The sequence below is a fragment of the Fukomys damarensis genome, unplaced genomic scaffold (assembly GCF_012274545.1).
Source record: "Fukomys damarensis isolate Sample0158 unplaced genomic scaffold, DMR_v1.0_HiC HiC_scaffold_2, whole genome shotgun sequence".
Lineage (NCBI taxonomy): Eukaryota > Metazoa > Chordata > Mammalia > Rodentia > Bathyergidae > Fukomys > Fukomys damarensis.
The window spans coordinates 7,549,843-7,550,634 of record NW_022900914.1 but is presented as its reverse complement, the minus strand read 5'-3'; the positions used below and the strand labels follow the sequence as shown (position 1 = coordinate 7,550,634).

Here is a 792-nt window from a genome sequence, read left to right as displayed (position 1 = left end):
GGCACGGGCGGCGCATTGAGCAGGCGGCACTCCTCCTTGACCTGCGGGCAGAGGGTCCCGGCCGGCCTTCCTTACCGCACCCGCAGCTGGCCGAGGGGCCACTGCCCCCTTTTACCGAGAATCTGCCCGGCCCTCCAGCCTGCGTCACCCACCCACACTCCGCTCACAACACACGCGGTGTCTACTCCCCTGGAAATTCAGGAATGGAAGCAGATGAAAAAAGAGATTCCTTCCTCAGAGAAAAGGACAGCAAAAGGAAGAAAACTGGGACAAAGGGAAGGAAAACGACCCGACATCTGGATCCCCTATAGTCAAGTACCCCAAGTATCGGCGCGGTGCTCACGGGTGTTATGAGCAAGGGAAACAGTCGGTGGACCCTGAGCTTGAGAGACGGCGCCAGAGAAACGGTCTCCCCGGTCTCCCCGGTCTCCCGCGGCGCCACGCTCGGAGGCTGCGGCGGCGAAGGGCGGCTGGGAGCCGCGCACCTTTCCCACACTTACTGTACCACGGGGCCTTCCCCGCGCTGGGCAACGAGGACTCCCTTCCGTGGACCCTTCCGGATCCTTCTGGGTAACACTGCTCTAGGCTCACTCAAACTCTCAGAAGCTGGGGACCTGCTGACATCTTTGTCCCCACAACTCTCCACGCCACCGCCCCTGGTATCTCTTCCTGCAAATCTTCCCCTCCCCGCTCCTCCGCCACCCTGTCACCCAAGGACTGGGGCTTTTCGGCACCGTCGGCGCTCGGGGCGCGCACTCACCGCCTCGGACTTGGGGGGCACGGGAGGCGGCG

General features: G+C 63.5%; 1 protein-coding gene across 1 annotated transcript in view; it reads right to left on the bottom strand.

Moving 5' to 3' along the window:
• Nucleotides 1–792, bottom strand: part of Garem2 (GRB2 associated regulator of MAPK1 subtype 2) — an 11,082-nt gene that overhangs the window by 1,964 nt on the left and 8,326 nt on the right. The window contains exons 5-6 of the mRNA XM_010604918.2: nucleotides 501–703; nucleotides 76–189 (exon numbers count right to left, since the gene is read on the bottom strand). Coding sequence (XP_010603220.1) covers nucleotides 76–189; nucleotides 501–703 — 317 coding nt within the window. The remainder of the gene's footprint in view (nucleotides 1–75; nucleotides 190–500; nucleotides 704–792) is intronic.